Source organism: Dunckerocampus dactyliophorus, chromosome 11, assembly GCF_027744805.1.
Source record: "Dunckerocampus dactyliophorus isolate RoL2022-P2 chromosome 11, RoL_Ddac_1.1, whole genome shotgun sequence".
In the NCBI taxonomy this organism is placed as follows: Eukaryota; Metazoa; Chordata; class Actinopteri; order Syngnathiformes; family Syngnathidae; genus Dunckerocampus; species Dunckerocampus dactyliophorus.
This window is the reverse complement of record NC_072829.1, coordinates 10210611-10237591: the sequence shown is the minus strand read 5'-3', so window position 1 is coordinate 10237591 and position 26981 is coordinate 10210611. Positions and strand designations below refer to the sequence as shown.

Here is a 26981-nt window from a genome sequence, read left to right as displayed (position 1 = left end):
TTATGAGTTTATTCTTGTAAAATTGCGACTTTTTTTTTGTTGGACTACAAATTTTTCTCTTCATTTTTTGACTTCATTCTCGTAACATTGCAACCATTTTTTTTTCCATTTCTGCTTTTATTTTTTTCCAACTATTTCAGTGTTCTTCATGTCAATTTCCGTCTTGTAGTTCTGACTTTATTCCCATAATATTTTGACTTTATTCTCGCAACATTAATTAGGTTCTGCAACCTGATTTTCCAAAAATTACAACTTTCTTTATTTGTTTTTTTTTTTTGTTTTTTTGTTACGACGTAACATTTTTTACTTAATATTTCACGTTTATGCTACTAAAATGTTTTAATAATTTTTTCCCTCATAATATTACAACATTATTCTCATAAAATAACGCCTTTTTCTCATTGGATTATAACTTTTGTCTCTTCATTTTTTGTTTAGTTTTCTTGTCAAATTATATTTTTACAATGTGCCACAGGCCGATTAAAAAAAAACAGCCGCTGGCCGCAAAACACCCTCGGGCCGCACTTTGGACACTGCTATTTTAAAGAATGTAGAATTCAGCCTCCTTTGTGTGAAATAACATTGCTGCTGAAAGCCAATTACTGCTAATGTGTTACTTCTCTACTATTAATGTTTCTCTTTCTCTTTTTCACCCCCCCCCAACCCCACCCTCTTGTGTTCTGTGTTACAGACGGAGAATTATTCAATTGACTCCAGTTACGTGAACAGCAGAGCCCACCTCATTAAAAGGTACGTTTTCTGTTTTTATATCGGGTATTATTTGGAGCACCTCAGTTGCCGTGATTATCTCTAAATTGCGTTTTAGCTAATGAGAGCACAGGAAATCCTTGCAGCGCTTTGTAAGTCTTTGTTGGGAGTTAGGATAATAGGGATTGGAAGATAATAAACACACAAAAAAGGGGAAGAAAATCTGCTTTTAATTTATTTAGTAGACATTTTTGGAAAAATGAGACAAAAAAAGATGCACATATTGAGGTTATTAGTTTCGACATGGAAGCAAAGTCTACATATACCTGTATCTGATTAAATCCATCCTTCTGCAACATATGATACAAAGCCGATTTATTTAAAGCGACAGTAAGCAATATTTGTCCTCCCGGCAGAACCTCAAAGGTTACATTTCAGGAAAGGTTTTCCCCTTTAAAAAAGAAATGAAGGTGACTTTATTCTACTGTTCTAATTTCCTGTCAACTGAACATATTTTTGAAGTATTTTGTTCTCCGTTAAAAAAAATAATAATAGAAAAAGAGAAAAAAAATCAAGTAAAGTGAATTTATTCTGTTGTATTAATTGTACAGACATTTTCTCTTCTGTCAACAATGTTTTGTCACACAAGTGTAAAAATAATTGAACCACCCAATAATAAAACTAAAATAAAGTAAAACTACTTAGCCATCTTATTATAAGGTACTTTTTGTCCCTTCTGTGCTGAGCACCTTGGTTGCCATGGTAATGTTTAAATTGTGTTGTATCTAACGGGAGCGCAGGGAATCCTTGCAGCCCTTTGTAAGTCTTTGTTGACAGTTTGTAGGATGATAGGGATCGGAAGATAATATACACAATTTCATTTGTTTAGCAGACGTTTTGGGGAAAAATAAGGCAAAAAAAAAAAGATGCATGTGGGGAGATTATTACATTAGTCACGGCAGCGGAATCTACACTTATCTGATTAAATCCATCCGTAATTTCATATTCAAGCAACATATGATGCAAAGTGGAATTATTTAAAGCAACAGTAGGGGATTTTTACTCACCCGCTCCCCTGTACAGTGGAACCTCCAAAGCTGAACCAGCTAAATTGTTCTAATTTCAGAGTGAATTTATTTCATTGTTCTGATTTCTTATTTCAGCATTTGTGTCTGTCACACATGTGTAACAAAAACAATAAAACATAATAGATATAACATAGATAAAACACTTTGGATCTGTCATACACATGTAAAAAGAGATAACATACTTAAATAAAACTAAAGTAAAAATACTCATGCACACCTGACAGACACACAAGAGAGAGACATAAGATGTTTTGCAGAGTCCCCTAATGATGTTTTATCCAAATTGCTACACAATAAGTGTATTTATGTTAGCATAAGATTGCTAAAAATATTTGTCCGTGTAATTTAATGTAATTAATAAGAAATAAATAGCCTATCCCTTTCCTATGTTGCAATACAATAACAGTTCCAGTTCTATGGTTATCATCACTTTTTTCCTCTTTGGATCAGCGGGACCCATATGTGATAGCATCACAAAAAAAGCCAAAGAAGAAGCTAAACTTGTGAGCTTTTAAGCATATGTTTACGGCATTTAGCAGAAGTATGCATAAATATAAAAAAAATAAATATAAATCTTACATATATTTATATTGAGGAATGGAATGCATCAAAATTAGCACACCATGTTCTTACTGTTGCTTTTTAAGGCGTCTAAATGGCAGAGTGCAACGTGCTTGAACATTTTTTTTAAATGGTATGTGTGGACTTCAAATTGGGTCTCTTTGTGGGAATGCAGTGTTAGGAAGTTGGGACCGGGGGTTCACAATGATTCCCTCGGGTTGTGGATTTTTCCCTTTATTATTGTAAACCCACAATTGTCCTTTTGTACCTGCAATGCATGCCTTCTTTTGTCCTCCCTCAACCCCCCACCCCTCTGCCTCCCTAAGCCCCATTATGACAATTTCCCCTGCAAAGATTTCCTGCATTAATGTAAACAAAGAGCATTGAAGTGCGGGCCGGAGCAGCTCTCTACAAAGAAAGCCCCTCAGGACCTAGTGAGCCCTCGCTGGTCCGGGACAGGTGCAATTACAGTGATAACATCACAGGGTCAGCATTAGCAGCCCCGGCCTCCCACAATGGGGAATGTTTGGCCAGCGTTAGGGAATGTGGCTACCTTGGAATGTCCTTGGCTTGTACCACCATTCTCTCTGTGCACACTTCTTGCACAATGATATACTTCCCACATGTTGATTTATTCGCCTCCGATTTAGTGTTGTTTATAAATGGGAATTTGTTCCAGTGGGATGGCACTCAAACGAGGGGAAATACACTGTTACTGTGCAGCTGTTGATTGCCCCCCACCCCACCCACACCGTCTTTATTGACTGTGTGAGCGTCCCCCCCCACTCCCGCACGAGGCAGATGCTCAGTTTGCATGCCTCCGGCGTTTCCTACATCCATCTTCCTTCCCGGAATTCCTGATTACTGCAGTATTTGTCTGATTGAAGTGAGTGAGGGCCTCCTGTTTGTTTAAGATGCCCTTGAAGGCAGCACATCCATCCAAAATGTCCGTGTCTGGAACAGGCCGTATAGCTGCCACACTGGCTCAAGTTGCCGCCCCCTCGGGGATTCAAACAAGCGCCTTATATCGGGATTAATCAAATTGGGATTTTTAGGCTGCGTTCACAAAAAAACTTCTAGAACATACTTTTAAAGAGCGCCCTTGTGACACACAGAGAGGGAGGGAGCAGAGTAGACACACTTCCAAACACATTTGCATTTCTGCATGCTTTTTGCTGTCGTTTTAACACCGGCACGTGCAGCATTCACATTTGAGCTCATGTGAACAAAACCGCGCGAGTTCACTTGCAAGCGGGCCGAGACCCACACTTTTTCCAGTTTTTTGTAACCTAACCGAACATGTCATGTGTGAATGCACCCTGAAACAAATGGCTGTTTTTTTTATTTCCGGAATACATGAGAATGGCCTTGTAAAAAATGCAAAGAAAGGACACACGCACACACAAACACAAAGAGAAGACAATCTGGACACACGTGAGCAAAGGTGACATGACAGTTAATCAACATCTCCTCCCCCCCGTCTAGCACATCCACATTCAAGGACCTGGAGGGGAACAGTCTGAAGGACAGCGGCCACGAGGAGAGCGACCAGACAGACAGCGAACACGATGTCCAGCGAGGACACTATGTTGACACGGCTGTCAATGACATGCTCAACATGACCGTCCCCCCAAATGTTTGCCAGCTGCCAGACCAAGGTAAGGCATGTCTGTGTGTTGTTGTGCTGTAACAGCACAATGGACAAAGCATCTTCTTCAGATCTTGGCTTATGGTCCCAGTGTAAGCATGTAGGCGGTAGCTACATGAACAGCGTCACATCACAGCAGTGCCACATGCAAGTCTATTCAAAGTGATAGAGGGAAGTAAACAACAATGGAGGACGTGCCTTCTTTCTAGTGCCACCTTTTTGTCAGCATTCTACTTGGCACAAAGTGATACCTGGTGATGTTGATGTGTTTATTTCTTTTGGTTGCATAATTCAGTGGCGTTTGCATGAATATACTCCTCACTGAGGTTTTAAAGCTGGAGACTGAAATGATTTCCTTTTGTTGCTTTTGTCTATCAGATGAAGAGAGGTGTTCTTATCACTTGATCATGGATATTTGAGGAGATGCGGGTTTAGGGAGTTTGCTGTGGATTGTTGTGGAACCAGGCTCCGATTAATTATTTGGTACACAGCTGTTGATAGTCGACATGAAAAAAGCTAAAACGCACGATGCACGGGTGCAATAATACATGGTCCTATTTTGCGCTGACATTAAATTATAAGCGCATTTTAAAGGCTTTTGTTGAAAAATTAAGTACATTTCTGGAGGAAAAGTGAGTTTTTTTTCCCATTTGTTATTTTTTTATTTTACCATAAATTAAACCATAGCCATAACCAGTTTTTAAATATATACGAATAATTCTACAAGTTCATATTTTTTTAAATATATTTCATACATTTTTTAAAATATTTATATATTTATAAATTTTTAAAAAATATATTTCATACATTTTTTTAAGGATTTTGTAAAAATAAATCTAACATTTTTATTTTATTACCATATTTTGGGAAAACATTTTCTCCTCTTCAGAATTTTGTTATTATAATTTTTAAATAATATTTTCTAGATTTTGGGCGAATGTAGAAAAATAATTCTGAAAGAAATGCTCATTACAACAATAGCGAAAGGGCATTTATTTCAAAATGATGCAAATTTGTGGAATTTAAAAACGTGGAATTGTAAGAATAATTCAAACTGCTCATTAGAAAAATATCAACCAGGGGTGGCCAGTTATGCAGCCTTCATTTGTACTTTTGTCACCTTTTTATTTATTGCAGCTTTTTCTATTGTCCGACATATCATAGTTTAAAATCTATTCATACGGTTGCCAATATTTATGAAGCAAAAATCATTTCCTCAAAGTGTGATTGAATGGTGTTTATATAATTCTCCTAATGATTCCAGAGTTGATGTATTATTTTGGTACCCTTTATAACTTTTGACAATAGGCATGTTGCCAACTGGGCCTCGAGGGTAGCTTCTGATGCAACCTCAGGCAACAGTGGATTGACATGAGCTATGTTTGAACTTGAAGGCTGGTTGAATCACTCGTGAGCCCAGAATGGCAGCAATTAGGCTCACAAAGGTGGACTTTTACATGCGTCCACCAGCGCTGATCCATTATTCAGAGGGATCATTTAGCTAATGTTGATGTTTCATGTCTGACCGGGGCGTTTAAAAAGACATCCAGTCGTCTGGCAGGAGTCGTGTTCATGCTTTACTGCTGCCAGTCACGCTGAGGAGGATGAAGATGTCTGCAGATGTTGCCGTGCACCTGGGACCTATTTAAGGCTCACAGGAAAACACCAACAGGTGCGTCGGCTCAGTGGAACACAAGCTCCCGCATTGGTGGAAACTTTACGGGTGACCCGGCATTGCCTTTTTTTTTTTTTTAGCAATATAATATGCAGTACCGAAGAGCAAACATAATCGTCATCAGGGATCAAGGAAATGTATCCATTTTAAAAATAAAACTATTAAAAACAATTATTAAACTAATATTATTAAACTAATACTAAAACTAAACTGAGTCTTATTATTAAATTAAATATCATAAAATAAAATATGTTGAGTGTGAAGAAAATATTTCAGTGCTAAAAATGGTGAAAAGAAATATTCAGATTATTGCTAAATTTAACTAATTACAATGAATACAGTATATTGAGGGTGAAGGTCATCTTTCAGGCATTAAAAATGGTGCAATAAAAATGCAGTTATTGAATTAAAATAAAAATCTGATGATCATAACATTAAATATATCTCAATTAAATATACTGACTACACCATAATGACTACATTATTTGTTTTAATTGAATTAAAAAAAATCAAGTAAATTGTTAACATGTGCACTCTCGTTTCGATGAGCGTCAGCAATTCTTTAATTCAACTTGAATTATTTCATATGTAATCATTTAAAAATGGTTATGGTTTAGTTCATTTTGATTGCGCTTAAGAAAGTTGAAGGCCATCATGTTTACACAATTCAACTTATCCGAAAAGGAGTAGGACGAAGCTGAGCTTAATTAATCATACCTATTGTCCATGTCTCAGCAACTGCTGATAGTTTGTTCATTTCCTGTGTTTAGCATGTATCAAGTTACCATTTTTTTAACAGTGAAAGAAAGTGTTAAAAATGTGTACTGGTAACACTAAGAGGAGATAAGCTTATGCAGTAATTGAGGAGAAATAAATTTGAGATTAAAAGTTGACAGAAGCATTATGCGGTAATAAATATGTACAGGATGTATGATAAACAGTACCGAAATGAAATATGAATAAAGATTAAATAATACGCAGGAGTGTAAAGTGGACATAAAGAGCATTTTTACATTGCAAGACAAAAGAAAAATCTTCTTTTACGTGAAGGAATAATAAGCCATTGTTAAAGTTTGATGTAGCTGCGAGCAGTCTGGCTGGAGGTGTTGTTGTAAGTAGGGAATAATAACATTACAACACACTTAATGACAGCCATGCAAATGGACTTCACTGCTTCCTCTGGCCGCTCGCCCGTCTTTTGTAACGACTTGGCTCTGTGTCCACTCTCTCTCTTTCTCTCTGGATCATCTCACGCTGCTAATCAACAATGAAAGGTAAATACATGTGCTGACTCGTCATCAACGCATTTGATCTGCTGATATTGTCTCGTTAATGGAGGCAGTCGGCGATGATGACACTTGCAGCAAAAGGTGTTGTCGTTTCCTTGATAGTTGTGTACAAAAAGTAGGAAGAGGATTCAGGGGGACCTCAGTTTTAGTTTTAAAACTGGATTTTGGAGTACCAGCTATGTTGGCTCAAGGGACAAGTAGCAACACACACACAGCGAGACGACAACTCGTCCGCTTTTATTTTATTGAGCCGCCAACAAAGGGAAGCAGGAAGGAATAAGGAGGGTTAACCTCCCACAGCAAGTGTTTACCATTCCTGGTGCCATGGAAAGGTGCTGTTTGCCCAAGAGACAAGTGTTACCTTCCATACAAAGACTTTGCATGCCCGTAAACATGCATGGGGAATCCCTTTGTGCTCAACAACCCCCCCACCGCTCTCCATCGTAATGGACGTTCCCTCTTTTTCTGACAGTGAAGAAGTTCATTGTTGCCCACTACTGTTACACTTTTCACATGCAGTTAGGTTTAGATCCATGCAAATATGCAGACCGTCAATGAAAGGGAGCGTCAGTTTGGGCTGGAAGTCTTAAGTGCTGAAATCCTGACGGACAAAATCCAGCCATCTTGGAGTAGCGGGGGCAACAGACTTAGCAGAGAAGCCCAGACTTCCCTCTCCCAGCTCCTACTGGTGGATCCCGAGGCGTTTCCAGACCAGTTAAGAGACATAGTCTCTCCAACGTGTCCTGGTCTTCCCTGAGGGCTGCTACCACTGCCCTGAACACCTCCGCAGAGAGGGTAAATTGAGAGGTTTGCCTTTCAGCTCAGCTCCCTCTTCACCACAACGGACCGATGCAGAGTCAGCATCACTGCAGACGCTGCACCATTTTGCCCAAAATGTCATACTGTTTATATTATTTTTGTATTTCTTCACAAGAAAGGTCAAGGAAAAGGTTTTGGAAGAGATCTTAAACCAGAAGTCCAAGGTCTGGTTGTTTGTTGTGTAATACATGAAACTAAAATTGGATAGATTACAAATAATGTACTAAAATAACATTTAAAATTATGATATATTTTTTAAAAATATCCACTTTTTTTTACCAAAAAAAATATATTCAAATTAAATATAGTAAATAAAATAATATACAAGGTAAAAATATATTGAAAAATTCAAATGAGTTCCTCAGTAAATTGCTAGGATGTGCTCCCTTTCTTTGCACTTAAAAATAGTACAATACAGTTACCACAAAATAAAGTACAATTATTTCATATGCAATACTTTTGAAATTCTGTGTGAATTTTTTTTTTAATTTTTAATTTGTCCACAGAATTGTACATCTGTTGACAAATGGGCTAGCTCATTCTGTTTAGCATCAGTAAATGTCTTAGAAAGAATGATGAGAAGGCTATTGTTTCTTCAGTTATTTGTTCATTTTAATGCCTGGTACAACTAAAGGTACATTTGTTTGGACAAACTTAATGATGACAACAAAAATAGCTCATAAGAGTTACATTTTTTGGTGTACAGTGTCTTTGATGTAAGAACTTAGGTGATTTTGGTCATTATCTTATTTTCTTATATTATCCAATATTTTGTATATTATGAATATTATGAGTCAAATCCATGGAAATGGCTAGATATCAACTCTTATGAGCTATTATTGTTGTCATCATTTCTCGTCCAAACATACGCACCTTTAGTTGTGCCAAGAAACAAGAAAGTGGTTTCATATTTTTTTTCCTTGACTGTACAATAATTTTACTTTAGGAATTTGAAAGAATTGATTAAAAATGCAAATTGCAAAAATGTATTGCAAGCTGTTTTTTTGCTAGAAGTACGAGTTGGAATTATTTTATACATCCAAAATGTGAAATAAAAACAAAGTCATATTTACATTTATTTTTCCTTAGGAAATTTGTCCTCAAGGCTTCCTAAACTGCAGAATTGTTTGCAGCTCGCAAATTTGCTCTCAAGCAAGTCGCAAATATGTGCTAGCTCGCTCACATTGGTAAACAACTCTTGTTGCTCATAAAAGGGCATGAGACTGCAAGTTGTGATGCATTAAAATGGCTAAAAATGATGCTGAAGCAACTACAACAGTAACAGTGTAAGGACAAATAAAGAAAAAGACAGAATATCTTATTATTAGCGTTATTGGAGCTGGACCAGCACACTGGGGGTGGCATCATTGGATTCTCAGTACGTCCTTCTGTCCAGTTCATATGGCCAAAGCCTATAGGAAAAGAGACAACACAAAGCCATAAGGAAAAGAGTAGTAAACGTATGTTCAAGTAGCGCTTTACAGTAGTGGCCATGTTTGCTGTCTTAGGTCGGTTAAAGCGCTTGAGCGAAGTGCCTCCAGCTAAACCTGACCTCAGATATCCTCTCTATGGGGGATTAGATTAGGGAAGAAATTACATGAAATCTCTAATCAAATCTCTAAAGGAAATCTTTAACATGTAAGAATCATATGGCTGTAAGGAGGGGGAGGGTTGTATTAAATAAAGTCATCTCTATCTTTATTATGGGAGGTGAAATTGGAGGGGATTTGCTGGAACTGAGCCACCATGTGAGCTTCTTTAGCAGTGTGGAGCCATTAAGTGTCATGAAGAACAGACACTTAAATCTTTCTTTTTTGGGGGGGGGATTCTTCCTTTGATTGTCACATCGCTCACATAATTCCTGGCGGACATGGTTTATGGCTTCGGTGTATTTAATTTCGAACATGCTTAGCGAATTTACACTTAAGAACATCACGTGTTTACACTTGCGCAATTCAACATGTCTGAAAAGGAGTAGGAAGAAGCAGATCTTATTTAATCCTACACCTACTCCGTGTTTTAGCAATTACTTAAGTTTGTGCACTTCCTGTGTTTTCTGTGATGCGGAAAGAAAGGAAAAAGAATGTGTAGTTGTAAAGGTAACAAATAGCTTATTCAGTAATAAAATAATAAATAAATGCAGAAATAGACAAATAAAGTAGTAAAAAATGATAGAAATGTTGCATAGTATTCAGTAAGTATAGGCTATATAATGAACAACACCTTCATAGAAGAAATAGCAGCTGGTAAGAGTAACTGTCAATACCGTATTGCAAAATCAGTAAAAAGTATATTATAGATTCAACTTTAAAACAAATAAAAATAGGAAAAACAACAAAGTTAAATATAAAATTATATGGTCTATACTAAATAAATAATTATTAATAGTAGTATGCATAATACAGTGCTGTCCTTTAAGAAATTAAAAAGATTAATATGGTAATTTTTTCTATCCATCCATCTTCTCACTGGGGTATGCAGGAGCCTATCCCGGCTGACCATGGGCGACAGGTGCCAGCCAATCACAGGGCACATATAGACGATCATCCACGCTCACATTCATACCTATGGACAATTTAGAGTTGCAAATGAACCTAACATGCATGTTTTTGGATTGTGGGAGAAAACTCCACACAGAGATACCCAATCAGAGATTTGGACCCAGGTCTTCCTGCCTGTGTGGCCAACATGCTAACCACTCAGCCACCGTGTGGCCATGGTAATTTTTTGCAACATGAAATTAATGATGATAAATGGATAAATGACATCAGACACTGTGGTTATTTTATATATTATATATATTATTAAGATACATATTTTATTGAGGAGTAAAGTAATGTTGCATTATGTGGGTTTTGTTGCTATTTCAAGTCTATTTAAACAAAAAGAAAGAAGGAGCGTCAGTCCTTGCGTCTTTTTAACGCACAAAGGAGAAAAGTGAGATTGTTCAATTAGCTGGATTAGAGAACAGGCCTCTTTTTATTTTTGACATATTCCACCTCTGGAGGATATCTCTCATCTACACACTGCCTCCCTGTGGGTGTGTGCCTGAAGCCCGAGCCCAGGAATGGAAGTCCTCTCCGTGGGCTGCAGATTCCTCCATATTCCCATCTTCCATCAGCAGGATCCACTGGGTCTCGCTGCTCTTAATTGATTCCAGCCTCCCTTCTTCTCCCCTCCCATCTATCTATCCATGCCCTGCCTTAAACTTTGTGCCAGTCAAGCAGTTCCGCTCTCCCTGTTGGATATAAAAGCACCTCCTCGTATGTTCCTGCTGCAAACTTGCCCTAAATTCAACACGAGAACATTTCGAGTTTGCACTCCTGTGATCTCCTAACGAAAACGCTGACAGGTGTCAGAGTGCGAGGAGGCAGACGGCAGCAGCAGCAACAGCAGGAGGAGGAAGCAGACAGAGATGGAGAGATGAGCTCAGTCTAGTAAGCAGTCTTAGCAAGGGAAATAAAAAAAAATGAGAGAGGAAACAATCTATCTGACAGGTAAAAGTGATTGTTTTTCTTCTTCCCGTTGAAGAAAACTCCCAAACAACACAGAATGGAATCAAGCGTTGCTATACTCGGGAGATGCCAACAACAAAACGTGGCGTGATGATATTTTTACATCCCAACTCCATACAGGGACCATCCATTTTCATTTGCCTAAGCTCATGCGGGGAAGGTAAAATGGCTGACAGTGACAAAGAAAGCAGTAAGGTGCAAAAGGAAGCGCGTGAAGGAAGATGGTAGAGGTGATGAGCCTTGTGCTCCACTTAGTAATAATTAGTGCAGTTAAATTAAAAAATTAAAAAGCATTGGTTTTGAATTCCAACGACATGTGCCAGAAAGCAGACATTTGGGCTATTCAACTGGCACACCTCAGGCCAAATCTGGGCTTTGAAGTTCAAAACATTTTTGCAGCAGATGCCTAAAAACAGCAGAGCGCTCTCGTCACACAGAGTTTGATTACATTTGATTACCTTTTTTGCAGCACATCCTCAAAAGCAGCAAATCCTGTTATGTAGAGGATTTTTGACTAGCATTTTTTAAGCCTACGAGCATAGACTTCCTCAATATGAAGTTACCCAGCATGCCTTGCGGGTTTTACAGTACTATAAACTAGTATTGTTGTGCATGCATGTACATTAGTTTTGTTATACATTTCTTTCCATACCTGATATGTGTGGTGCAGCTGCATTTCGTGTTACACGTGTGTTATTTTTGGTTGCGCCGTGAGTGAGGGAGACGTTCGGTTTGATGACCTGGTGTTGGTTTGTGCTGTGGAAGTATGCATAGAAATGTCAGGATAATTGATAGTAAATAAACAGCTCTTCCTAAGGCAAGTTGATGTTACGTACAGTAGTGCCATTTGTGTCCAAAATAGACCTTGTTATGGGTGTCTCAATGACTCACGGATTTTCGCCATTTGCGGGTGGTCAACCCCCATGAATAGTGGGATCTACTATCATCAATAAGAAGAAAAAATGAACCTATTTGTGCTAGCAGAGTCTGTGATTTGCATTTTCTTTACACTTAAGTCCTTAAAAACAGCACAATGCTCCTGTCCGTATGGAGGATCTTTTTTTGAGTGTTTTTGCAGTTAAAACCATCACAAAGCGTTAGTATTTCTTAATAAGTTCCTCATCAATGTGTATTTGTTAAGCGTAAAGACAGACTAATAGATATACACACTAAAAGCCAACAGAACACATCCACTTTCAAACTATTCACATAAATGAGAAACAAAATAAAGTATGAATATTGCTCACAATTTTGAACAGCAATGTTAGTACCTTGCTAATGCTAACACAACATAAGAGGTGTGGTCTACCATTTTTATGGACTAATAAAAGGATATTGGGGGTTGCCATAGGGTACATACAGTGCTCATTTGATGAAATTATTGCTTTAAATAGAGTACTCTGTGAAGTTTACTAGCATGTAGAAGATTCAAAAGAGCTGACCAGCGTTTATTTCACCCTCTGCAAAACAGACTGCTGCAATCACTTCTCTTTCTTTGTGCTTTTACACGTCGGAATATGTTAAGGGAGCGTGTAACGCTGCTTTCATGTTTAAAAATAGCCACGGTCCCTTGGTAGTGTTTGTTTACTGTACTTGCATAAGTAAATCAACAAATTCTTTAAAAATCCCTCCCCCCCTCGTCCTCTCTCGTGTTGTTAGTTCTTTACTTAATTCCAAGCGGGAATACGTGGAGGGATGTGTAGACGGATTTAAAAAACCTTGATATGGTTTGATACTGTGTTAAGTTTTACAAAGCGGCTTTGGGACAGACAGGAGCAGTAGATGATCGTCTGGGCAACGAGGAAATGGAGAAATATCTTTGAAAAACGTACATCAGGAAAATATCATTTGTTTTGTTTATTTTGTTTATTATTTTTTTTGTTTATTCATTTAATTTCAGCATATTTGAGTATCCTGAAAAGTGCTTTGTACATAAAATATATTGTTATTATTATTTGACTTTGATTGCGCATATTCATTTCACCACATTATAGATTTGTTACAATAATTTACAGAATTACATTTTTTTTTGCATGGGCTTATTTGCAAATATTAATTTATACAGATTTTGTGTTAGATATAATAATTTTACAATTATTTTTTGCATTGGTTTATTTGCAAATACCAATTCAACCACATTCTCTTATAGTAATAGTAGTAGTAATAATACAAATAATAATAAGGTATTTTAAAAATATTTACCTTTGCATTATCTGTCTATATTACTTTCATCAAGTAAATGAAAATAAGAAAAGAGCTATCAATGAAATAATAATGATAATAATAATAATAATAATAATAATAATAATAATAATAATTAATAATTAATAATAATTATATAATAATAATAATAATAATAATAATAATTGTCATTATTATTATTATTATTATTATTATTATTATTATTATTATTATTATTATAACATGTTTTAATAATAATAATAAACAACATTAACTATTGTTGTTATTATTAATAATTGTAAAAATGATATTGAGAAAACCTGATTTTAAAATTTACTTTCTGGTTAATTACTTAACCATGATACTTCATTGAAAGCATAATAAAAATATAAATAAAAATGGTGAATAGTACAAACATATTCATGATGATCCCCAAAAGTCGAAGATCATCTTCTGGGCCACGAGGAAAATGCAGTAACACTGCAAGAGCATCACCTGATCCCAAGCAAAGCTCTCCTGAATACACGCGGTGTGTTTAATCAGCTCAAGGGGGAAACTGCTTATCTCCGTGCACTTGTCATGGATAGCGTATTGAACATATCAGAGTGAGAAATGGGAATAGTTCATTATTTTCCGGGGCTCACAATGAGTCTGATGTATCTCATAGCGGGTCCTCCACTGACAGCTCATTTTCCACACAATCCTGGCATTCAGTTCAGGCAAACCAAGAGAGAGAGAGAGGGAAAGAAAATAGGCTAGCGGATCTCCATTGCTTATTCATGATGCTGTGGCCTGCTAGGTGTGTTAATAATCTCCGCAAGAAACCGAGTGAATCACAGTTGTTTGTCGAACACCTCGTCAAGCCACGGGTAGAAGAGGGAAAAACAGAGTTGATCCCAAGCAGAGGGAGACAGATCAAGAACAGGTAATGTGTGCAAGTTGATGGGCAGAGTGGATAGGAGACGAGCCGGGAGCGCAATGTTAAAACGGAGCGTGTGGAATGTCGGATTGTCTCTTTTTAAAGGTTAATCACAGGTAGGAATGGGAATGGGAGGGAGAGTGGTAGGTTCCCAGCATTGCCAGCACTGGCATTCACACTTATTGTGTTTTTAATGAATGAATGTCCACCCTTAGTGGATACACAATGCAAGTATTGCTGCAAATACAGGACGTGGAAATGCAGGGAGATGTGACATGTGGAGCCCCTTTGCAGCAGAGGAGATTCTCCAGCAAGACATTGTACAACATTTTGGAGTGTGTCCATGGGAGTGTTTGTCCATTCATCCGGAAGAAAATGTGTGGGGAATTTCTGGTAATTTTGCCAATAAATTGTCAAAATTGGACATTGGCAGGTTCTTCCATAGCAAACTCATCCAAGCATGCATGTAAGGACATGGCTTTGTGCACAGAAATGTCCTTCCCCAAACTGTTGGACGCATACAATTGTAAAAAAAAATGTCTTAGTAAGATAAAGAATTAAGATTCAGTTGGTTTTAGAATGTATGAAAAAAGAAGCTGATATGATTGTAAAGGCATTTTAAGATGAAAACGTTACTATTATACTATTATTTCACCCTCTTGCAAACACATGTGTAGAATTACCTTCCCTTGTGATACTTGTTGGTGCATATATGATTGTGTTATATTATCATATTAGGGCAGGTCATTGCGGGAGCTGAGCAATGTGCACCATTACGGCGTGTATAATGGGGCGCAGCGATTTACATTACCTGTGCTGTGCACATTCAGCATAACCAGAGGTTAAGAGTCGTTACACTGCTCTTTATTTACCCAACAGACGCTCGCCACCTCCCCTCCCACGCATACAGCGCATTATTTGTCTTTGTAATTCAGTTACACTGCAGCAATTTATTTATTTATTTTTAAATAACAGCACAGTTAGCAGACGTAATGCCATCACACCAACATTAACATTTCATTTCCGGCGACTCACCGTACAATCAAATGTGACATTTCCTAGATGAGCCGAGTGGGTGATCTTTGTGGGACCTCTACGACTGATTAGCCGTCGCTTGCCGTCGCTGGCCATCATTTCAGCCGTGCAGATTGTTTGCACACCACTAAAGTTATCTAGACTGCACTCGCCCACCCCCTACATAGAATGGAGATAGCAGTTCGCTACATGCCAGAGCCAACACCAATAATTTGTGGTAAATTCTTGGTAAATTTACCAAGATTTCCTGGTAAATTTGTAGAAATTCTATACGGGTTGTCCTTCATTTACGGTTTTGGCGTTTTGTGGTTATGTACGTGCTCCCATAAATGAATTAAAAACTTAATTTTGGTCCGTAAACATGAGACTCGCCTAAGTTATAGTTACAGCGGAAGAATAACCTATGAGCGGCTCACGCCCAGCCACACTACTCTGACTATCGCGACCATCATTAAGAATAAAGATTGTATTTTAACGTCGACCGGGATAATTGTAAAGATGACAAGGAGGTGGTTGAAAATCCCTAGTCCGTTTACTGCAAAAACAAAACATGCTACTATCTAACTATCTGACTATCCAAAACTAGTCAAGGAACAGAACTCGTATGTAACCCGGAGACCGCCTGTATAGGAAAATAGTCAACATTGGATTGTTGCTATAGCCCTCCTGTCAATTCCCTTTATTTTCCTGTTAAATCTTACAGAAACTAGTTTCACTCAGGCACTCAGGACCGATATCAGGCAAGGAACATCATCAAAGTAAAAGAAACACACACACATCTACACATTCACTATCCAGACCAGAGGAGACCTGCAAGTGGGCAGGATAGCCACCGAGAGACTGCCAAAGTCAGGCTTGTATTACAGGGATCCCAGGATATGAGACACCAGGCGGTCCGCGCTCCCTGTAGGCAGCTGGCCCGCAGCCCAGCAAGCTTATAATCAGCTCCATTACCTGTAGCACTGACTCACATTTAGGAGCTCCCCATGTAGTGAAGTCATGGCTACACTGCAGTAATACTAAGAGGGAAAGTGTTTTATCTCATCCGCCATGTGAGAATACAGATTAAGAACATACTGTTTAAATCAGTGGGAGAAAATCAAGACAAGTACATTGGAGCTCACCCTTTTCTGTCCAGAATACAAAGAGACATTTATCACTGCAGCTGGGGTGAAGGGAGAAGGAGGGGGATTTCTTTGCTTTGCTGTAGCAATGTGCATTTCCAGCCTTCCTCTTATACTTTTCTGTGGGAAAGCACTACACCTCCATCCTCATTAATCCGTCTGGGGTTTTCCATCTTGTCTGTCCGTCACCTTGCTGCATTGGAGCTTAACGGAGGACAGTACCAGCTCGGCTTGACGAGAATTGTCGGTTTTTCAAAGTAGTACAGCAGGGAAAGCACGGTGCCTTGAATGCATCACTCGGAACAGGACACCCTAACAAACAACAGCACTGGAAGTTCAAAGGTTTACTTCTGTTGGCATTTTTATTCAAGTAGAGACTGAGGGACGCTACAGTGGAAAAATTTGATAGCTCTAGTGTTTTGGAAGACAAGCTAGCATACAAGTAATACAGATACAGCATCCGCAAAGTTTTATGATCATTAGACAAATGGTCAAAGACTTATGGACACATGTTGTAGCCATTTAAATACGCTCTCTTCCCTCCACTGCAGACTTAGACAGGGCACAATGTGAGTCCTTATTTCCGCCCTGCAGACACGAATCCGGAGGTTAAAGGCAGACGTCTATCATTACTATCTTTCATTCACCAATTAGTGTCTCTGCTCTCTGCCGCTAACCCCTGAATGACCTTATCGGGCCAAGAGCTCGCTCGCCCGCACTCTAATTCAACATTTTCTAAGTCGGCCTCAGCAGTGAGAGCTACTTTCTCTTGACTGGTAGTATGAACTATTGATGAGGGGACCATTTTTTTTATTTTGGTCATCGCTCTTCTTCACGTGACCTTAGATGTGTATTCAGAGATGTCACATTTCCCAACATTGACTGTAAGGTTTGGCTAGATTTGCCCCTTGAATCTTTGCAGTTTTCGAAAATTCCCTCAGCAATGATGTGTGAAAGATGTGTGCTGTGGCCGGGTCGAAATGCTAGAGAAAAGATCTAATTGAGGACTTTACCACTGTTATTATATCATAACTACAGCGATTCCTTGAAGTAGGCGGATTTTTCTGTCAATGCCATGCCATCATTGCTCCTTGTCTTTCCATAATCTCTGGCCTTTGATCTTATTGCAATAAAAGTTCAATATCTCAAAATCAGTAAATGTGTGGGCTGAGAAAAATAATAGCACGAAAGTCCTGAACCAGCCAAATATTACCCTCTGGACCCGAAACCGCTGAAAAATGACAGTTCTACCATGCACTGTTGCAGAATATGCATGCTCAATCTTTGCATCTTCCACGCAATAAAGATTTGACGTTGCATGACCGCAACGCTGCCTGGATTGTTACTTTCAGTCGTAGTCACTGTGAAGCGTGTGCTTGTTTTTTGCCCACTTGAGCATGAAAAAAGGTCAGAGTCTGCATGGGTATGTTTCTGCATCATGGCCAGCGGTAGTGCATAAGCAAATTAAGTGAGTTAATCAACATTAACAACATTATTCACAAAGAGCCATTTGTACACAAAAAAGGGATATTTCCTTCAGGCAAATCTTTCTGGACATTAACATAATTATCACATGAATATTCAATCAGGCAGATCAGTTACTGGTTATTTACAGAGTATGGCTTTGGCGACAGCAAGAAATAAAGTGCATTCCTGCAGCTTTATTGTCCTTTCATATAACCAAGCGAGGGATGCAATCGATGGTGGCCAAATTTGACTTTTCAAACCTCAATCCCTTGCCTCTTAAAAGGGAAGGATAAAAGGTAATGGGAGAGGTCGGCTGTTAAGTTTAATGGCAGACAGGCTAGTCCCAGAGGGGCTCTATTTAATGATGTGCCTCTTCTCATGCAGCGCTCGTTAAAAGACCGGGACCCAAAATGCATGCTGAGGACGCCCCCCCTTCTTATTTTCTAGGATCTGCGCTATGGCGGGAGTGTCAGGGGTGGAGGCTTTAGCATGTTGAGCGGCACATTGCAGCAACGCTATGCACCATTAGCGTGATCATTGCTTGTCTTTTCATGAGCTCGTCTTTGACTTAAAAAGTCCAATATCTTAAAAACAGTAAGTGTTTGGACTCAGAAAAGCAATAGCACGCCTGTCCTGAACCAGCCAAACATGTTGGTCTTGGTTGTGTTGAGAAGTGACAATGCCATCATGTGTTGTGCGTCACGTTGTGCACCTCTGTACTCACATTAGTATGATCATTGCCAAATCACTGCTTCCCAATGCATGCTCTGACCTCTGACTTTCTTGCAGAAAAGGTGTAAAAACTTAACATCAGTAAGTGTTTAGGCTGTAAATATAATAGCACACCAGTCCTGAACCGGCCAAACATGTTGTTGGTGGTTTTGTTCGGATCCATTGAGAAGTGACAGCGCTATCACGTGCTGTGCTTGACCCAGAGAATTAAATAACGCAAGCATAACTATTCAGTCCTCGCTTCCTTCAATGTAAAGACGTCTGTCTCTCCTTTCTCCTCTGCTGTCTCCAGAGACAAGGGAGCGGACAGCGGGAATGGGATCTTTGACACCTGTCACTTCCACTTTGCCGCACCTTGCTCCCCCCGACTCACCACGCATATGGACGTTTGCATGTCACAGCTCAGCATGTTATCATGAGTGGGCGCAGGGGCTGGATGAAATCCAATTACTTCCACTGTGTCAGACCCCTGCCGTCGTCCTTATGTATGTTACTCAAATTAAAAAAGATGTGCCTGTTCGTTCTCCCTAATGTGGACCAGTCTTCTACCAGCCCCTCCTCCCTCACATTCACACCCTACATCTCCTTGTGGACTCTACAGTGAAGCATTGGCTGGCAGGTGGTAATGCTAAGGCTATTGATTGTGACTCATATTAAGTGGTATCGTGAGGCGGGTCTGGCTGTGGTGAATAAGTGCAGCCTGGAAGAGATCAGCACGTCTCCTGCTTGACAGCCAGAATAGGCTTTTTGATGAAAAAATACTGCACAAAGTGTCCAAGAGGCACTCTGCACAGTGAGTCGCAGGCAGGGTTCCCTCAACTGCTTTCTAACTAAAATTGTGGTTCCTCTCCCGGAACCAAAATTACAAAAGAGTTGACATCTACTGACCAAAGACTACATAAATAACATGAATTACGCAATAAACTGCGTGCATGCTTCATGCACAATAAAAAAAGCATACAGAATTTTATTCGACAATCCAGAGCCAATCAATTTGGACCCACAGTTACCGCGGAAACCATGCTACCTGCTAATTTCATTAAGAGTAGGCAGTATGTTTGCATGGTGTTAAAGTCTGACTTTAAATAAATTGGCGAGGTTACAAATTTATGTAAAGTCACACATTTTACGAATAACATGGCTTAAATTCTGTTTACGCTTTCTGTGACAATTAAGAATGTTAAAAACGAGATGCATGAGGCGCCTTCACATTAGGCCTTTTCACCATTAAATTTATCATTGTGTTTTTTAGATTTTACAGGTAACAGGTAACTTATTTTATACGTGAATGACGGTAGGACCTCAGCATGTTGTGAACTTTGAACATTGCCTGCACAATTAATAAAGGTTTTATGACGAGTACAGTTTCCATTTCCACGTCTATTTCCACATTCTGACGTCCAAAAATCCAAACAAATCGGAGGTTGACGGCATCCCGGTGTGGATTGTGTTTGACGTAAGAGATTCCTTCAACCATGCAAACATGCAAACACAACATGGCTTCATAATTTTGTTTGAAAAAGTGATGCATCTTCGGCACAAATCATTTTCGTATTACAAAATTAAGTCGAGTATGTTTTTTTGATTTTTAGTGGTTAACTCTTAACTGTTAGGATGTTTCAACAAACATGGAAATGGATGTGATTTTCTGTATTTTTTGATTGGGGTCTATGGTGTTAAAGGTCTGTTGGAAAAGCCAATTGGACAACACAAGTAGTCAGTTTGACTGTCAGTGGATACATACTGAAATGTCTTTTTATGGCGGCTCACCCAGTATGACCCTCTCCATCTTATTGTATGCCTTTCTGCTCACGGAGCTCAACCTGCCTCTCATACTTCATAGCGCCACTCACCATATTACAATGTCCTACTTCCAGGGGTTGTTAAAATTACCTAGAAGAGACTTTTCAAGGGAAGGGAAGGGAAGGTAGAGGGAAAATGAGAGAGCGGGTACCTCACTGGGGCTCGGTGACAAGATAAAATGGAATATTAAACACATAGTCCTGCCTGACACAAAGTGAATGTGACTGAATGAGAAGGCACATTGTATTAATTATGTAAGGCCGCTCTTTTGAGGCCAGGCGGAAGCGAACAGAACGAGCGAGAGAGGAATGGCTGGGATTATTGGTATGCTGTCCTGGTGTGAAGTCCCGAGCTGTTTGGACCCAATGACACATTTTAGTGGCACTGAGATAGTATTGTGTTTGTTTGTTTGCTCCAGATGGCTAATACAGACAGAACTACAGAGTAGGGGGAAAGGAATGAGAACAGACATGTTGTTTTTTAAAATAAATACATAAAAAGGGAATTAAATATATAAAACTGTAATGAAGTAAATAAATTAGATAAATATTTGTTAAAAATACAATTATTTCAGCCATTTCATTTCACAATTAAATTATTTAATGGGCAAGTTAATAAATTAATTTAAACCAGTGCTTATCAAATAATGGGGCAAGCCCCTCTGGTGGAGCGCGGTGAGCTGTCAGGGGGGCTTGAGAGGCAGCGGGGACTTTCAATATTAGTGCAAACTTGCACGTGCACAAATATTTCGTACTCGGCATACATGTTGAATCCTCAATACGTTGATACGCTTCACCGCTCTCCAGCTGTACGCGTTTTGTGGTTTCAGTTTGGACTTCAGTATGTACAGTATAGATAAATAAATATGATCAGTTAGGTTCTCAATAGTAAATTGGGTGGAAGGGTGATTCTTAAATTATTTCCCCTCGGAGGGGGCATGACACTAAATAATTAAGAAGCACCGCTTTATGCCAATGCGTTACTCATTTCCCCAGAGAAGAGTTAGTTTCATATTGTGTTCTGCAAATTTCACTGTAGAAATTATGACTACGGTCGCCCCTCCCTACATCGCGGTTGGAACACTGTGCCCTCACCTAAAAATTAATTAATAAATGGTAGCTGTTTCGTGGTTGAATACGGCCTATCATTGGTAAAATAAACATGCACATTTAAGCAAATTGTACTTATTCTTGGCCTAAATTAAGGACTTTCAAGCATAAAAATGGCTAAATGCACGAACTAAATAAACTAAAATGCAAATACAAGGCAGAAGAAGCATTTTAATTGTGAATGTAGTATTTTACATTGGCCACTTAGTTGTCAGTAATTGTTTGGTGAGAACCAGACATGATCGTCAGAATAGGCATTTATTACAGATTTAAATTATCTCACAACAGGCACAATAATACTAACATAATAATCATAATACCACAGGCTACTGTTGTGGCCACGACCAGTATAAACTCAACTATGAACCTCTGACAACACTGGACACCTGTTTTCCACACATCCGTCCGCCACTAAGGTCCCAGAAAGAACACATATACTGTGACACACACGAGAGGGAGTTTTATTTACGTCTTAAATGGCTTATTTACTCTTATCTTTACTATATTGGTTAATACGAGTGTAAAGCCATTTAAATCTGCCAATGTGTGAGTTTATTTTGCCATTTTTATGTCTAATTTGTGTTATTTTCTCTGATTATATCTACTATATAGGGTAATACTAGGGATGCTCCGATCAGAATTTTATGCTGCCGATTCCGATACTGATAATCCCAGACTGACTGGGAGGACGACACTGCCAAAGACTTAGTTAGGTCAAAACACTACCCTGCACGAAAGGGTCGCTGCTGGCCAAAGGTGATTGTTGCCTGTGTTTTATCGGCATATGCCGATCAAATTATTTTTTACGGAAATCGGCTAATACTGATCGGTGGCTTATCGATCGGAGCATCCCTAGATAATACAAATGTAAAGGTGATTATATGGGTGCTGTTTGATGTCGAGAGAGCTCCAGTAACGTTAAAATGTGTATTTAGAAGATCGTAAAAAGGTTTTCTATGCCATAACTAGGAAAATATTCAATTTATTAATATTGAATCCAGCTTCGCGGAAATTCACTTATTGCGGTCGAGTCTAATATGTTTCTGTGATATATTTGTGTTGTAGAAATTAAACCCGTCGTTGAATGGAAAACTGGTAAAATGAAATTGAATTGACCCAATTTAACCAAGTTGTTGTCATGTAAAGCTATTTTTAAAGTGACCTGAGTGATTTGCGTTTTACTCTCTAGCCCCCTTATGTCTTTCATCTACAGCCCATTCCTGACCACTGATGTAATTTAAAAGTCCACTTCATCACACACCCCCAACCCCCCAGTCTTTTGCATCCCTCAGACTCAGGGGTTTCGGAGCAAATTAGCTCTGTAGGTCGGTCAGGCTTAAACACAGAATTGCTGCATTCGTTCCAGTATATTTAAAGATGTCCTCTGCCAAAAGCTGGAGTTAAAATGAGTCAATAGCTGATGTAGAGGCGGTCTGCTCTCTGCTGTCATATAGCGCAGTTGGCAGGTGTGCAGCTGGGATGCCAAATGCCCGCTGTGCAGAGTTTTGGTGAGGGCATTGCACTCTTGACGTGCACCAGGAGAGCTGAAACAGTGGGGGCGATCATTAGGAGGGCAATTGCTGCAATTGCTGCAAAGTGTATGTTTTTAGATTTACTTTCTGCAGTGGTGTTTGAGCTTTATTCTAATATACCATCTACACCTGCTATTTAGTTGTACCGTTGGATCAGAAAAAACAAACACTGCTCTACTGTGCTACAGATGGTCATCACTACGTACCAGAATGTGAAAGCATCCTGTCATTGCCCGGGTAGTAGAAAGACCCGACCGTGTACAGTATCAATGCAGCCACCAGTTCCACTCATTTGTAGTTCATTGCAGCAGTTCACTAGCCAGCGGTCCTGCCTTTGAACCAACGATGATAAAATGATTTATTAACAGCACGGCCATTGTAGGCCGTTTGTTCCACCCTCCCACTGCTGATACGCAGCTGTTAAACAGCTGCTGTTTGTACCAATTTAGAAGCCGGTGCATTGTTTGTTAACACAGGTTAGGAAATTTATTCCTCACGTGCGCAACCCGCCGGGCTGCGGATCGCCAGCAGCAGCCAAGGTCAAAAACCTGGGATACGGTTCAGATGGTCAATCTTGAAAGACACATATTGTGCAAATTAAACAGTTCCAGTCTTAATACCTTCAAATCTATTGCTCAAAATACCTCAAGAATAGAGAATTACAGCAAACTTAAAAATAACCCTCTAAACAGCCCTGGTCTGAACAGCTAGTTGTGGGGTGATGTGCTGGCTCATCACCTACATTTTTGGGGGTGTTGGTATGTAGATTTGCTGGATTATTATCTATTGGTGAAAATACCCCAAGGATCAAGGATAACAGCGTCCATAAAAGTCCCTCTCAACAACCCTCTTCAGAGCAGCAGGTTTTGAGGTGATGTCCTGTGTCGGCAACTCTGTGTGACTGCCGTCTTATTTAAAATAGCCAGATTGTTACCTCACAAACCGCACAGAATGTGTATGGCTTGCTGAAAGACATACAGCCGACAAATTACTTGGTTGTGCAAGCAATTAAAAAGTGTCACTTTTGTGTAATATGTCCCCTTTAAACAACTGGGTGCAGATATAGAATGGCATATATGCTGGAAATTAAGTCGAAGTGACATATTGTAATAGCCATGGGGAGGGCACAGCCATGCGTGCGGCAAGTGACAAGCTGTCAGGCGTTCCGCCGCTTGATGGATTAGACGTTGAATCCGGTCTTCATAAATTGACTGGTGCTAAGGCGCGCAAATGGAAGCGCACAGACCTCTGGCTTCAAGGAGCTAACAAGACCGCCCAGTGATTCCAATTTCTTTCACAATTAATATTTGACTGGGCGACTTGAAGTGCATTCTAGTGCGTTAGACAGAAATGAGAGGAATTTTGGATGAGGGGTAGATTTAATTACAGCAATGTACGTCCGACAGCAGTGCTGATGAGATGAAAGGGGAGGACAGGAGGAGGAGAAGCATAAAGGATGGGCTTCAGCGGCAGGGGGGAGCTGCAAGGCATGAATCTAGGGGGGCTTTTGGTGGTGCTGGTGAGGGGGGATAAGCGTCATATGAATGAACCAGATGCTGTGGGGAGAAGGAGAGTACTGTGCAGAGAGTGATGGCTTGCCCAGTGCAGTGAGGGTGCCCCTCTACTGTTTGTAAAAACAAGACCATCACACTCCATCTTGCTGCTCCCGCTGGAGCCGAGCCTCTGGGCTGATTTATGGCCCGCAGACTGAATTGGCTCGCCCGGATGACAGTGAGGCTCGGACTCTCCCCGGTGAGCGGTGTACGAGGCTGCTTGTCCGAGCCTCAGTTGGCCGGAGCGCCCGTCCTCTGCTGTAGTTAGGATTGACTACATGTGAGCACTCGACTGTAGCACTGAGGACTTTCTGATCTGCTGGTGCCATATTTTCTGCATTGTCCTCCCCTGTGATACTTCTATCAGCTTCCGCGGCACCAGCTTCATCAAGGCCCTGTAGTAACAATTTAGATTTAATCAATCTTTGCCATGTGGCTGCCAGAATGGAAAATGAATATGGAGTGCAATTAGAAAACAGCAATTTCACTGTCACAGATACAATGCGATGCCGCAATGAGAGCAGAGAAGTGTATGCTATCAAGCAGTAAATTTTAGCCCCCGTCCTGAAGACACGACTAGAGCTGCAGAAATGTACATTTAAACTCTTTACAGATTCTGCCCAATTCCAAATAACTAAATAACAAGCTGTTGTTGATCCAAGTGAAGTCTAATGTGGCTTGGCTCAGGTGGTAAAGTGGTCGTCTGAACAGAAACCACCTCCACAATTGGTATTTCAGAGTGGTCTAAGATGGAATTGAACCGGGGACTTTCTTGTTGTGACGCACGCAGTGAAACCAGTTGACTACTGGTTACTCGCAACAATGTACATGGCAATGGTACATGCTGCGGTTTCATTTGTTTTGAACATGCTTAACAGGTTACATTCAGGAACCACATCACATGTTTACAGTTGCAAAATTCAACATGTCTAAAAAGGAGTAGAAAGAAACAGATTTTATTTAATCCATTTTTTAATCCCAAATGAAAAAGCTACAGCAGGAAATCTCGGATCATACTGCACACAATGCGGCGCAAGTACGACATGATCTGAAAAATTCGCAAAAACACATTAGAGTTCTGAAACAGCAGAGCAGCAGCCATCAAGAGGACATTAAACACTTGAGGGAGGAAAATAGAGAAGAGCACAATGAAATCAAGGTATTACAGGATAATAATGCTGCCTTGATTGCTGCTCTTAAAGAAGATAGTGAAGCAAAAGTAAAATCATTGACAAATGAAGAACACAATTGATGAAATGGATCAGAATGCACAAATGAGCAATGTTATCTTGACGGTGCTCCGAATTAAACCCAGGTCATGTGCCAGGACAGTCAGGAACAAAGAACCAGATGAAATGTATGTCGCTTCAACAGAACAACAAATTGCCAACTTTCTACATTCAAAGAAGGTGGACGTAGACATCCACACCATCGATACCTACATCCCACTATATGGCAGAGACAGCACCACACCCGTCATTGTCGTTAAGTTCACCAACAAGAAATTCAAAACCACAGCGCTGAAACAGGGAGAGAAGCTGAAAGGAAGAAACGTCTACATGAACATCTGACAAAACGCAACGTTGACATGGCCAAAAAAGCACGAGACTTGAGGAAGCAGGGAACGATCCAAGACACTTCGAGTGCCAACTGCAAATCAAGCTAAATGGAGGACCCAAAGCCAGAGTGCTTGTTGTCAAACACATTAATGACCTGGAAAATATTAAAGATCATATCAACAAGACAACAAGGAAAAGGGACGCAACTCACAAGCAAGAACGAATGCAGAGAGAAGGATTACATTCATTTTCATTTGACAACATCATCAGCATGTCACAAGGGACTGATCAACAAAAAGCACTGGATTTAGGAACCCATTTATTTACATTTAACGACACACAAAATATAACACAAAAGTTTGCAGGACAAGAAGACCTACAATTGGAAACATTTTGCTTTCCAGACCACAAACAACTGGAATTGGAGAACGATATAGATCCGGACACAAACTTTTTTTCTCATATCGGAAATGACTGCTGTTACTACACGGAGGAACAATAATAACTTTAATATCGACAATAAGTTGTCAATTATCCACATAAAAGAGCAAAAGCATGTATGCAAATTGTAACAACATCAGACAATAATTGCGCCAATTCAAGGAACCCTTCAAAGTAATCGCAATCTTAGAAACTTGCACTGATGCCAACAAGGGCATGGATT

At 39.6% G+C, this 26981-nt stretch overlaps 1 protein-coding gene across 4 annotated transcripts in view; it reads left to right on the top strand.

Moving 5' to 3' along the window:
- Positions 1-26981, top strand: part of pcdh19 (protocadherin 19) — a 92449-nt gene that overhangs the window by 54507 nt on the left and 10961 nt on the right. For all 4 annotated transcript variants that reach the window (XM_054791251.1, XM_054791250.1, XM_054791248.1 and 1 more), the window contains exons 3-4: positions 692-750; positions 3843-4015. In XM_054791251.1, coding sequence (XP_054647226.1) covers positions 692-750; positions 3843-4015 — 232 coding nt within the window. The remainder of the gene's footprint in view (positions 1-691; positions 751-3842; positions 4016-26981) is intronic.